Below are 10,872 nucleotides of genomic sequence, written 5' to 3'. Positions count from 1 at the left end.
ATCAGGAGACCAGCTACATAAGCAGCGGCCAGACCTGTCTTCAGTGCCAGAGTGTTGACCAGTTTTGGTTAGCAGAACCTGATCCTCAGCCTGCACATAGAATCTCTGTCTGCTCTGGAGAGTAACCTGATTCTAACCAGCCTCTGTCTTCTCTGCCTTATAGGAAACCTGATCGAAGTCTGTAGCTCTGGAGGAGCTCATGTTTGGAAACCTGCTTGCCTGCCCTAAGAAGCCAAACCTGAAGATCCTCAGTCTGAATCTCCCTGCTAGTTCTCAGGAGAGAATTTGGAGAACTACTCAAGGTCTGAACCTCGCTAGCCTGAAGCTAAGCTCTGCCGTTGCTAAGCTCTCTGCTGAACCCACAGTCTCTGGACCCAACCGGTTCCCCCTCTCCACCGATCAGTCTGAACCTTATCAGGTACAACTCTGAATCAAAACCCTGTCAAGACGTCATAATTACCTGGCTAACCAAACTATCCTTCTCTGCAGATTACTCTGTGAAACCAAGTCCCAGACCAGTACCAGAACCAGTGCATTGTTTACTCCGTGTTTGCCTTCCTTAAATAAACTGTTAAACTTTTACCCTGCTTCGTGTGGTGTTCTGCATGTGGGTTTAATCACAGAGACCCATCATGACACTTGAGACATGGAATGCTGGCTTGACAGTCTAAGCACTGTGAGACCTAAAGCACAGAATGTTATACAATAAAGAACAAAACTCAAAGGTAAAAACAAGTGATATGAAATAAATGAAAAAAAATAACTGGTATTAAATATCAAGATTTATCAAATTTTGTACTGAAAGTTCTATTTGTGTATGTAATGCTTACTGTAATGCTACAGCTCCATGTGTTTTTGTTAATGTGTTCTGTGTTACTCACTGCTCTGCTTTCCTTATTAGCTCCATGTAGCAATACCTGTCACCCCTAAATAGAGGTAGTGACTGTGGGGTGCTTCTCGGACCGCCTGTTCACTGCTACACAGCTCACAAGCTAGTATGAGCAAAGCCCTTTCTTTGTACTTTCTCACATAAGCACCAAGCAAGTGCAACTCGTGGACCCATTGAATGTATCCAGCATCATCTACCGGATACTGACAATGTTCTTGGCTTTTATTCTGTGTTCACCACATTCCACTGAGATTTCTGAAGCAGCTAACCTTATTCTCTGTTAAAGAGGTTCCTGAATGCCCTCCAGCAAGTTTCCAGCCTTTCAATGCTTTTTGCTTGAAAAAACCTTGTAAACATATTTTTGTTTGTCTGAGCTAAATTATCAGGTCCTCTATATGTCTTGTTACAGCATACATACCCATTTGTTGATGTCGACTGACATGCCAGGCCAGTAGTATCTCTGAGAAATTGCTTCTCTTGTTTTAGTTTGGCCACAGTGGGCCCCAGTAGAGCTGAAGTGAAAATCCTTGAACATTTTATCTGCATTTTCAGCACCGCAGACCACTTCTGTTTTGAGGCTTCTGGCAGTACCTTTGTGACGCCAGTAAAACAACTTTTCTCCTGAAAAAAAAAATAAAAATTTAAATTAAATTACGTTTAAGCAGAGTTTAAAAAACTGCACATTTTAAGCTTTCACAACATGTTGAGTATCTTCTGGTCAGAAGAAATAAAGGAACACTTTGAAAACAGCAGATTTATCTGGAAAAATGCTCCAGCTGGACATCCATCTTTATGTTAGAAACAATGTTCTGTTTTATTTGAAAAAAATCATCATCCCACTGAGGACTTAATATGCTGACATGTCATTTTAGCAATTAAAAAAGGATGGTACTTAGTAGTTTGTTTGTCTGCTACAGGATAGTATCCATGCCTGACAGCTTTGGAAAATCCCTGTGAAAAGATGGCACATGGTGTCCAGGGTATCTGCTCCCAGATGATGACCTGGTCATCACTGAGCTCCTGGACAATCAGAATTACAACATTTGGGTGTCCTATGGAACTAAAAAGGATGTGTTGGAGAATTTTGCTGCATTTAGTTGGGGAAATGTGAAAGCCATTTAATGCTGTCACTTCCTCCTTCAGGAGTCACATGCAGACTCTTGCCATGTGATGTATTATGTAATGGAGCAGGAGGAATAAAGGCCTTACTGCAGTAGCGAAGGGCCTAACAACAGGTCAGAGGATTTCATCCTGACCTCTAATGACAGACAATATGCAACTGTTTATCTTGGATTCATCTGAACATCTCTCCATGGAAATACCTCACCAGACAGACATTGACCCACCAAGTCAATCATCGTGAACACTGTAACAGCAATGTCACATTCCATGCAACTTCCACAGACCCTTTCGTCTGTTTCACATGAGCTTACAGTGAACCTGCTCTCATTCATGAAAAGAATAGGGGAACATTCTCAACCTTACTATTTTGGTGTTCACTCACAAATATCAGGAGGGATTCACAGTGTCAGGTGGGGAGCACAGGGCCAATTAAAGGATGCCAGGCCCTCAGATCTACCTATGAAGTCTGTTTTTGAAAGTTTGATTAGACATTCACGCCAGTGGCCAACTGGAGGTGAATTTGCAGGGCTGTAGCACAACTTATCCTGCTCCTTGCACTGTATTCTTGTAATGGCAAATATTGAGGTTTCATCCTGTTGCTCTATGCTTCTTCAGGAGGGAATGCTGCTTGTCGGGACTTTGATGCAATCAACTGGTTCCCTTATATAGGAAATTTTTTTTTTTACCAATCTGTATAATCTGACTCAATCTGTATGAATGATTGATTTTGACTTTGTAAAGTGCCTTGAGATGTTTCATTAATTGCCGCTATATAAATAAAATTGAATTGAATAAAATTGAATAGGTGAAAATAGACTACCTCAGAGACCTCTGACGCAGGCAAATTCTCAAAAAGTTCCATTGTACAGTTTTCCTGTGAATTTTTTAACGTATGTAATTTGCACATACTTTTACAGCGTTTTTGTTTATGTCAATCAACTGTCAGACCTACAAGATAATACGTGTTTCATAATTTACAGACAAATCCATACATCATGTTTAATATGAATATAGACACAATAGCATATAAACTTCTGTAGATGTAATGACAAAAAACTTAATTTAAGTATAGAGTCCTGCCTTATGTAAACTTTGGAAAGTTGCGATATGAAATCCTGACCAGAAAGACTCCTCACAATGTAGAAAAATGATAAGAAAAATAATGTAAACATTCTTTTTATGTTTGAAATTTAAACTTTTTTTTAAAAAATAAATTGCTCTCAAAAGACCAAAATTAATTACTCTTTTTTCAACATCAGCGCTCCAATATTATGAAAAGACGTCTTCAATGCTGTAAATTGCAGCTTTTCGTCGCAACTGAAATTTTTCTCTCATGTTTAAAAGAGCTGGGTAAACTCCATTGAGTTTATATTTGACAATGGTTTCATACTCTGCTGGATTCATTTTTGTCGGTGTAGATTTCTCAAGCCACTTCAAAAACGTAAGCACTGTCAGCTAGCAAAACATTCAGGTATTTCGTCATCTAATTTGCATAATTAACTATGGGACGAGACAAGGTCCTATAAGCGATCTTGGGATTGAGTATTTTAAGAATAGAGCTATAGTACAGTTTATGTGTGTGTTTTAATTGTGCATAACTAACTGAACGGAAGTAGTTAGCTGTTGATATTACAGCCGTAACCTTCAGCCACACTTTTTGCAAATTTGTAATGTGACGACTACCATGTATTTCAGTGTCATGAGAACAATGTATGATTTTCGAACCATGTTTTAAATCACCGACACAGTCATTTTAGTGTTTTATTTTTGTGGGTGTAAATCACATTTGCAAAAGCTTTATTCTTCTTTTATTTTGTTAAAATAAATAAAACATCTTAATTTCCACGCCAAATTGGCTGGAAATGAGGCGTAGTTTAGTGTATACGTTCAGCAAGCTAAATGCGCGCTCCCGACGCAGGGGATACAAATCCTGGCGGGGATACTTCATTTGGCACGACACCGGATGATCGGAACAGACTCTTGATTTTATTTTTATATAATATATTTTATATATTATTAATAATAATGATAATAATACGTATTATTAATATACATGTCGGGTCTGCCGGCCCAAACATCACGTCGGCCCACCGGGCAAATGCCCGGTATGCCCGATTAGCAGTCCATGCCTGCCTGGAAATATAAATACTGGAGCACAAGTTGGCAAAGAGTGCATGGTGACAGGATTCATGTAAAGTTTTTGGAAAGATGCAAACATTCCATATGTATATTTGTAGAAAAAAGAGAATACCAAGTAAAATGTGTGTCATCTTACTATTTTCTTTTTACTTAAGCAGTGGTGATGGTGGTGACTTAGAGTAAGAAGTGACCCTGGTAGATGGTGTCTCTTTCTACTCTCCCATCCTGCATGGCTGGTAGATGCAGGGGGTCGTCATCAGGGTCTTACATTTGTAGAACAAGATGTTAACCCCCCTAAAAGTGGCAATATTGTGATGACCACAAGCCTGAGGTAACGTAGCCACTGGAAACAGGATTTGAACAGGCCTATGGTCATCTTGTCCTGCAGTGAGCCCAGCTGGAGTTCTGTTCGGGACCTGATTCTAGGTCATTGTAAGGCGTCAGCAGCCTTTGTTAGCAGGGATAACTCCTGTCTCACAGCAAATGGCCATCAAACTCTCCTGCAATGTATAGTGGATAAATGAAATTGCATTAACCCTTTAACTGCCTTGTCAACCTGCATTTCACTGAGCAAATGGTCAACCATGTGGTTGACCACTGAGCTGAAATGTTAAAAGGGCAGGAACAGGTTTATTGTATTGTGCTAAATAATGGCAAACCTTCCTCATGCTAAAGGGTTACCTGTGGAATACCATAGGGATCAGTGCTATATACTATGTACTGTATACAGTATGCTATCGATAGAATTATTAGACAGCATGGGATTAATTTCCACTGTTATTGTGATGATACTCAGCTATATCTGTCTATAACTCCAGATAAAGCTAACCTATTACATAGAATACAGGCATGTCTTGAAGACATAAAAAACTGGATGACTTTTAACTTTCTGCTCCTGAATGCAGACAAAACAGAAGTTATAGTCTTTGGGCCAGAGTCTTTGAAAAAGAAGATGATTAGCCAGTCACTTCATTTGGATGGGATTAAACTGATCTCAGATGATAAAGTAAAACATCTTGGTGTTATTTTTGATCAGGCCCTGTCATTTAAATCCCATATCAAATACTTTTCCCGAATTTCCTTCTTTCATCTGCGGAATATTGTAAAAATTAAAAATATCCTGTCCAGGGGTGATGCTGAGAAACTAGTCCATGCATTTGTTACTTTAAGGTTGGACTATTGTAATTCTTTACTATCAGGAAGTCCACAAACTGTAATTAAAAGCCTTCAGCTGATCCAAAATGCTGCAGGGAGAGTTCTGATGAAAAAATCTCTCTCCTATCCTGGCTTCTCTTCATTGGCTTCCTGTTAAATCCAGAATAGAATTTAAAATCCTCCTACTCACATATAAAGCCTTAAATGGCGAAGCTCCATCTTATATCAGAGATATGATTGTTCTTTATGTTCCATTATGTAACAGAGCACTTCGCTCTCAATCTGCAGGTTTACTAGTAGTTCCTAGAATTTCTAAAAGTAGAATGGGAGGCAGATCTTTTAGTTATCAGGCTCCTCTCCTGTGGAACCAACCTCCAGTTTTAGTCTGTGAGGCAGACACGGTTGTGGTTCTAGTGGCTCAGCTTCTCCTGAGCTATCAATATAATTATGATGCTAATGGCCTGGCTGCTGGAGGACATAGCAACCATAAATCTGCTTTATTCTGTCTCTTCTAAAATTCTGCAGTATATGTTAGTTAAACCGCTAACTTAAGGTTCTCTCTGCTTTTTCTCATCAAAGTGCATTAATCTGGTCTAGTAGCTGGGCTGATGCCACCATCACCTTTGATAATAGAGGAGCCCCAGTCCTGTGCCTGGGCTCAGCTTTTACTGTGACCAATAATAAGTGTTCTCTTTTATCTCTTTGACATGAAAACTGGCTCAGAGCTCATCTGCTTAACTGTTTCTTTTCTAGACAGAGACACCTGTGCAGGTAGTTTACCTTTACATCATCTAACATTTAAAGTATTTATGGATCAGTGTTTCCATGTTTGTGTCTGCTTCAGTCTTCTTAAACTTCCAGTTGGCCTCGAAAGAAGGGATGCTCATTGTAAGGGATCACTCAAAAACAAAATGCAAGCGAATATCTACTGTTGCCAAACCCTAATCCAGAAGTCCTGCAAAGTCAAAACTTGATGCCATAAGCTGTTTTTTCTAAGAAAACATTTTTTTTAATCCAACTGACTGAATGATCTGACTGAATTGTCTCTGGGAAATATCTTGAGATGATATGCATTGTGAAACAGAGTTATATAAATAAACTAGATGGAAATAAATTGAATGGTAGATGAAAACTCAGACTGTCCTGGATGAGCAGGGTGCAGTTGACCGTTTGTGGTTGTCTCTTCAGGTTAAAAGAAATTAGGAGGGCTACCTTGTGCTGTATGCAAAAGCAACAGCATATCTGTGTGTCTCTTTAATGGCCTTCCAACATGTCCTGTCAATATGCATGGATTTTCTAGTTATATTTAATGGATGGATGGAACTTAAGAAGGTTAAGAGCATTGTCGACTATGATCTCTGAAACAGAACATAATTTAATAAGCACAAAATAAACAGCTCTTTATTTTTGTTTATTGTGTTACAACTTACTTAGAGCAATGCTTATCAGCAAAAGTTATTAATGAACCTTATAATACAGCTGGGGACAGATTCTTGGAATTTTATGATAATCGTTGACCTATTAAGAGGTTGGTAAGAAAAAAACAATCAATCCATACTCATAAATTTCAAAAGGAATCTCATGAAAGAATACAAAACTAGCCAAATTTAAGAAAATAAAGAGTATTATCATAAAACAGTGAATGAAAAGAAAAATGAAATTCTAAATAGCATTACAAAAACCACAATTGAAGAAAGTTGATTGTTACATAAAAAATATTGTTTTGTAAATCATAAATTGGCTAGACAGAAGCAGTGACAGAAATCCTTGTTGTTTTTTTTTAATTCCAAAGAAGCTAAAGATGAATTAACAAAAAAAAAAAAAAAAAAAAAAAAAAAAAAACATCAAAATAATACAGAAGTTTTGGTTAATCCGGTAACACTGAAATTATAGAAGAGAGACCATATACAACTGTGGACAAAATTGTTGGTACCCCTAGATTATTGAAAGAAAAAAACACTATGGTTACAGCAATACCTTGAATCTTCATAGGTAAAAATAAATAACCATTATCTGAAAATAAAAAAATATAAGTCAGACATTGTTTTTATACATGCTTTAACAGAATGACAAAAAAAAAAGCCATGAAACAGCCATGGACAAAAATGATGGTACCATTTTAAATAAAATCTTGCTGCAAAACCTAAGACATATGCACATCTCAGCAGGGATTTTGGAGCACTCATTACCCAGTTGTCCCAGAATTGAAAAGTGCTTTTTCCAAACCATATGTTTCTTTCAAAGATGCTAAATATGATTTAGGTCAGGGATCTGTTTCACAAAGCAGGTTTACCAAAAACTAAGTTATCTAAACTTGAAAACATGGAAACTCTGACTTTTCCATTTCACTAAAATAGTTTCCTCAGCCTCTGTTTCAGTCACCGTAGTAACATTCTCTCTAGAGCTTACCTGGTCAGTAGGAGGGTTTTTTCAGTAAACCCAGAGTTTCCTCGGTCTCCCCTCTCTCTGCAGCCAATCACATTGTTTTATTTCCTGATTTAGACAGAATTTTGTTGTTGTTTGATGTAGTTTTATGCATACAATACAAAAAACATCTAGGTCTGTTTAGAAACATTGGGTATATAAAACCAAACTATACATGTCAGTTTGACGAAGATCTTATTACACAATGATCTTCACTTTTTTTTTTACAGAGAATTAGGTTTTTATAGGGAGAGGATTCTACAACTGAGTTGACAGGGAATGGGTTTACTTGTCTTTGGTTTGTTTAATATGAGCGGACCAGGGTACGGATAATTTTATTTTTATTTAGTTATATTTAAAGTAGATGAAGCACAACTGAAATTTTCAGATTACACATTTATTGATTCAATGGGCAAAAAGGAATTACTTTAGAGTTAGGATTTACTCGATGATAACAACCTAATAAGCCTATTGGCACAATCTGAAACCATTCTAAGGGACTGATAGCTAATAAAAACAGTTTATTAGGATGATAACATCCGAACCGTGGCTGCAAACAGCCACTTAGTATTTACTGTGTAAAATAAGACTAAATCAACATGAGGAGGGACCCATGGGATGATGACTTAATTTTCACCTGCTACCAGAAGATTTCAGCTTAATAGATCTGAGTGGTTCTACTTGGAGTTGATTGAACTAATTCAATATTCACAGCAATAATTCATAGCAGCTATTGCAAAACCGAAAACTCTGAATAACAAACTTTAGGGCTGATCAATCTAGAGCTGTGGATTTGAATCTGAGTTTGATAAACCTGCTTCGTGAAAGGGTCCCCAGGGCTCATAGAAGGGCACTTCAGAGTAGTCCAATATTTTTATATTATATCTTATTAGCCATTTTGGGTAATTTTGCTATTGCAACACCAATGACCTGTGAATGAGATCAAGCTTTCTAATGCTGGGAAGTACAACTAAGGTGGAACTGTAGTCACAGGAACTTCAAGCTGCTCAGAAATGGTCTTATAGCTTTTATCTTTAACATGTTTGAGAAACATTTCATTTCAAAAATATTTTTCTTTCTAATTTTTTCTCTGGTCCCTGTTGAATCTCGTTCAAATCATGTCACCAAACAGCACAGTGACTGACACCTGTGACACCTGTTATGCTGATTACAAGATTGTCTACACCAGTGATGCTAATTAGTGGACACACAAATCTAACATGTCCCTTTGGTCATATAATTTATATATATATTTTTTTCAGGCCTATTTCATGTGCTTGTTTTTAAAATCTCTCAATTGAAGCATGGTTGAAAACACTATCTGACTTTCATTTGTTCATTATCTTAGAAGTTTTTTTTTAAACTGTAAGTTAATCAGATCCAAATAATTTATGTGATAATTGCGAGTTTTATTTGATTTAATAAGGGGCATCATCAATTTGGTAAAACATGCTAACTTGCCGGATTTTAATACTTGCCTATAAGAACCTTCATCCAGTACATTACTTTAATATTAACTCTGATCTAAGTTTTGTATTTGATATATCAGATGTTGTTGTTTTTTTTGTTGTTGTTTGCTTCAGTTTACGGGGCTCCAATTAGTCAATAACCTCTTGGCTATGGATTTGCAGTCATTTCTGATTCACTTCTGTTTGGCCTGTTTGGAACATCCATCTTCCCAGTTCGAAGAGACTGAAATGCATCTCGAAAATTCTGAGAGCCAAAACAATATAGAATAGGGTCAAGACAGCTGTTTACTCCTCCTAAAATCCAGGTTGTGTAATATGCTGTCTCGATCCCCTGGAGAAGGCGGCATTTTTGTGGATAACATTTTTTAAACACAACTCCCAGAGTTCGTGACACATTCAACGGGAGGAAGCACACACAGAATATAAGCAGACATATACCTATCATCCTCTGAGATTTCAGCCTGACCTTCAAACCCTTCGCTGTGCTAACGTTGAGGGTAGTCAACTTGTTTGCCAAACGGCCATAGCATATAGCAGACACGGAGAAAGGAAGTAAAAATCCAATTATAAACAAGATGAAGTTAATGATAAAGTAGGAATCAGTTAGATTTTTCTGATGAATTGAGAGACAGTGACTGTTACCCTTCTCGGAGCTGGGAGGGAGCAGGATAGCAAAGATTATAGCCTGGATCCCCAACAAACACCAAACACATGCACAAAGTTTCTGAACAAATAATTTCTTTTTGATGCAGCAGCCTTTGTTATAGTGCACCACTGTAGTGTATCGATGGATGCTTATGAGAGTAAGAAATATGGAGCTACCATAAAAATGTGAGCTTAGCAGGGCAATCTTGACCTGACACATGAAGCGGCCAAAGATCCAGTCATTACCCACAGCAAAGTACACAGCCATCATTGGGGTAACAGGTGTGGCTATCGCATCACTTAAAGCCAGGTGAAACTGTAGAATAGTTCCAGAAGTCCAGCATGGAAAACGGCAGCAGAACACCCACAGACTAAATATATTCAGGAGGAAGCCAATGAAGAACACCAGGCAGAGGAAGAAGGTGAGAGCAACATGTTGGTTCACCCCCTGACAATGGGATAAAGAACTGCTGGCGTTAGCAGTGGTTGGCAGTACTGAGAGAACACCAGTGGTCGTCGTCTCTGGCATTTTTTATTTTTTTTTGTTCACCTATGGACAAAAAGCAGAAGGGTGCTTTAGTAGTATGTACAACACAGATATATTTTTCATTAGTAGGAGTCACAACAAAAGTGTTGACTGTGCCTAAAAAGCCAAAAGGAAGAAAGAGGAGCAGAAGGGAAAGAAGGAGAGTTTACATCTTATTGAAAACTGATTTTTACTCCTACAATATTCAACCATATATTAAAAAAAGCAAATACAAAAATAAATAAATATGAATAAAGATATAAAATAGAAAAGAAATTTCAAAATTGGTCAAGCCAAGGAGAGTTGATCTATAAAGCACATTGCAGGAGCAAGACAATATCAAGTGCTGTACATAAAAAAAAGACAAAGCAAAAAAACTTTGCAGTGGCATACACTAATTAACATGTTGATAACACGATATTGAAATTTTTAGTGTTTTTTTTTTATCTTAAACGTTATTACCAATGAACAATGTAATAATTTTAAGAGCACCCGTATTTATA

General features: G+C 37.5%; 1 protein-coding gene across 1 annotated transcript; it reads right to left on the bottom strand.

Annotated features, from left to right (window-relative positions):
- Positions 1-7,184: 7,184 nt before the first annotated feature.
- Positions 7,185-10,658, bottom strand: LOC119771647 (P2Y purinoceptor 2). The gene has a single exon (XM_038267764.1). It carries the CDS (start codon positions 10,370-10,372, stop codon positions 9,347-9,349), a length of 1,026 nt encoding a protein of 341 aa, XP_038123692.1. The 5' UTR covers positions 10,373-10,658; the 3' UTR covers positions 7,185-9,346.
- Between the last annotated feature and the right edge of the window lie 214 nt (positions 10,659-10,872).

The sequence above is a fragment of the Cyprinodon tularosa genome, unplaced genomic scaffold (genome assembly GCF_016077235.1).
Source record: "Cyprinodon tularosa strain WSP-4 unplaced genomic scaffold, ASM1607723v1 ctg683, whole genome shotgun sequence".
Classification (NCBI taxonomy): Eukaryota; Metazoa; Chordata; class Actinopteri; order Cyprinodontiformes; family Cyprinodontidae; genus Cyprinodon; species Cyprinodon tularosa.
This window is presented reverse-complemented; position numbering and strand designations above follow the sequence as displayed.

Bases quoted from the DNA above. Each gene is read 5' to 3' on its own strand.
- LOC119771647 (XM_038267764.1), bottom strand. From the start codon at position 10,372: ATGCCAGAGACGACGACCACTGGTGTTCTCTCAGTACTGCCAACCACT.